Source organism: Penaeus chinensis, chromosome 27 (assembly GCF_019202785.1).
Source record: "Penaeus chinensis breed Huanghai No. 1 chromosome 27, ASM1920278v2, whole genome shotgun sequence".
In the NCBI taxonomy this organism is placed as follows: domain Eukaryota; kingdom Metazoa; phylum Arthropoda; class Malacostraca; order Decapoda; family Penaeidae; genus Penaeus; species Penaeus chinensis.
This window is the reverse complement of record NC_061845.1, coordinates 16,934,503-16,937,002: the sequence shown is the minus strand read 5'-3', so window position 1 is coordinate 16,937,002 and position 2,500 is coordinate 16,934,503. Positions and strand designations below refer to the sequence as shown.

Genomic DNA, 2,500 nt, shown 5'->3' with positions numbered 1-2,500 from the left:
CGTAAATGTTGTGACTACTAATTAATCAAACTGAATCCTAAAATTCATTTAATTTCTAAATATTACAAACCAACTTCAAATAAAGATGGTAAACTTTTCAAAGTTTGAAAATATCTGTCCTATTTTTGTATTATCTGCACTTTTTTGTAATAGTCAATCATTACAAACAATACAATAATTTCCCCAAATAAACATTATATCATGAGAAACAACACATAAGAAAAGAAACAAGATAACAAGTTTCAGAATAAGTTCACCAAGAAGAGGTAGGTCATGAACAAAGGACTCCCTACCAATCCCTCAGCTTAAAGGGATGCCTCACTCATTCCCTTCAATATATAGTAAAGCTGTTGTCTCCCCCCCATCATATCTCTTCCTGAAATTAGGCTTGTCAAAGGGGTTTCAACCCTTGTAGCTAGCTTGAAATGTGATTTCTGACAAAGAATGGAGTCAGACAATGGGAAGGTATAATTAATTATTTTCTTTCATATTCCCTGAATGTCTTTAACTCTACACTGACAGTGCCAGAAATTTGTCTGTGTCAATCATTCCAGAGACTTCTGGCAACCGTCTGTGTACAGCAGCCTGCTTGACTTGCCAGACCAAGTCATGATGCCTATAGTCATACCTGTCATGACATGTATTTTTTTCATGACACCTATAGGTTAAGCAATTGAAAGGATAATAAAAATGTTTATCAGTTTGTAAATCTCCCAGAAAACTTATAACAGAATGCGAATAAACACTTTGGCATATTTAGTTTCATTGATTGGTGATAAAAGTGTGCTTGATGCTAAAACATCAACCATATTTTTTGGAGAAATGGTCCTACTTATAATGGGTATATGAAATATGAGATACAATATTCTTAAATACTGGTACTGAAATGACCTCCAATCATGTCTGAAATCTGAGAATGTGAATCATTGTGGAATATTAAACAACATCACTAAACAAAAAGAAACTTTACAAGGCCAAAAAAAAAGAAATAGGAACTAGGAGGCCAGTTCTTATGTTTCACATTGCTTTTTACCATACTTTCTGAAAACACCACTGCACAATGACTAGCCTCAGAATTCTTTTTTGAGTTAATAATACAGAAGGCTGTGAGTTGATATAATTAAATAAAAAAATGCACTACATATTTAAGTGATACCACAGACCAACTACATATGGATGTTGGAAGAATAAAAAAATTGGTTCTCACTGTTGTCAAAATAACTTTGTCTAGAAAAGTACAAGTCTACAAATTTCATGTCTCTCAAATTTTGATTCATTTGACAATTACCAGCTCTTCCTCTTAGTTACCACTGATTTATGTTTTCATTCCGTTGAAGAACAAATACTGACACACCCTGATGGTGTTCTTGAGAGCAAATAAATCACCTGCACTTTGAATGCCATATTTGTGTATGACCCAGTTTGTATCAAAATACTAGCTAATCTTTGTTAAAGATGACAAATAATATCAAGGTATAAATCATGCATATAAATCATGCAACATAAAGAGTCACTACTTTCGGAAAGTCACACATCTACCAGAATCATTACTTTTTTATTTTTATATTTGAGTATTTTTACATACTATGAATAAAGAACAAGATAATATTTTTTCCTGTGTGATATTCTTATTTCCTTTACAACAATTCATGATTCATCATGTAGTGGATAAACATAAGAATATCAACTCATGCTAACAGAATAAGGTGATGCTGGAAACCACTTAAGTATCACATATGAAAATATGCTCTAGCTCATCAATACCTAAAATAGTAACTTTCTGATAAACTAATTTTCTTTTTAATTCACTCACTTTAGAAGCTCAATTAGTATTATGTGTAGCACTCTTGCATAAGTCCTTCCTACTTAAAACCGACCAGGAACACTGATAATACACTTCTTGTTTGTTTTTCACCATCCATTACATTGCCACTGGTCTAACCTGTATACTCGAAGTGACTAAGTTCCATATTTAGCCCGTCTGCCACGGTGAAACACTAATATGCGTACATTCAGGATATCTCTAATGTCTGGGAGGTTATGTGGTTTGGGTGTTGGAGAGAGTTAACGAAGAAGGTTCTCTAAATCTTTCCCGATTATCAATGTTAATTTTAGAACATTCGATCTCGCTATTCGAGAGAATCGGATGTTGTTCTACTGCAAGTCCTCGCCTGTAACAACTTAAGATATATTTCCATCTACGTTCCCCCAGTTCTCCGATAACCGCTGTCCCCTTGACATGCGGCGAATGGAAACTATAAAAGAGGGAGACCTTTGAGGAAGGTCCGTGATTGCAAGGTGAACGAGAGCCACACTTCTCCCGTGTCAAATTTACGAGCCAATACCTTCACGTCCATCAATTCTCCATGGACTAGGTGACCTCAGAGGAAACCACAATCCCCCCTCGATCACTCCCAAAGACAGACGAGTCCTAAGATAGGCATTATTTACATAAATAAAGAACTTGGTAGCAGGAAGACCTACCCTCTCAGCTGATGGT

At 35.1% G+C, this 2,500-nt stretch overlaps 1 protein-coding gene across 1 annotated transcript in view; it reads right to left on the bottom strand.

Moving 5' to 3' along the window:
- The window catches only part of LOC125039320 (transport and Golgi organization protein 11-like), a 23,262-nt gene that overhangs the window by 16,001 nt on the left and 4,761 nt on the right, over positions 1–2,500 (bottom strand). The window contains exon 2 of the mRNA XM_047633159.1: positions 2,485–2,500. This exon is cut by the window's right edge and continues 68 nt beyond it. Coding sequence (XP_047489115.1) covers positions 2,485–2,500 — 16 coding nt within the window. The remainder of the gene's footprint in view (positions 1–2,484) is intronic.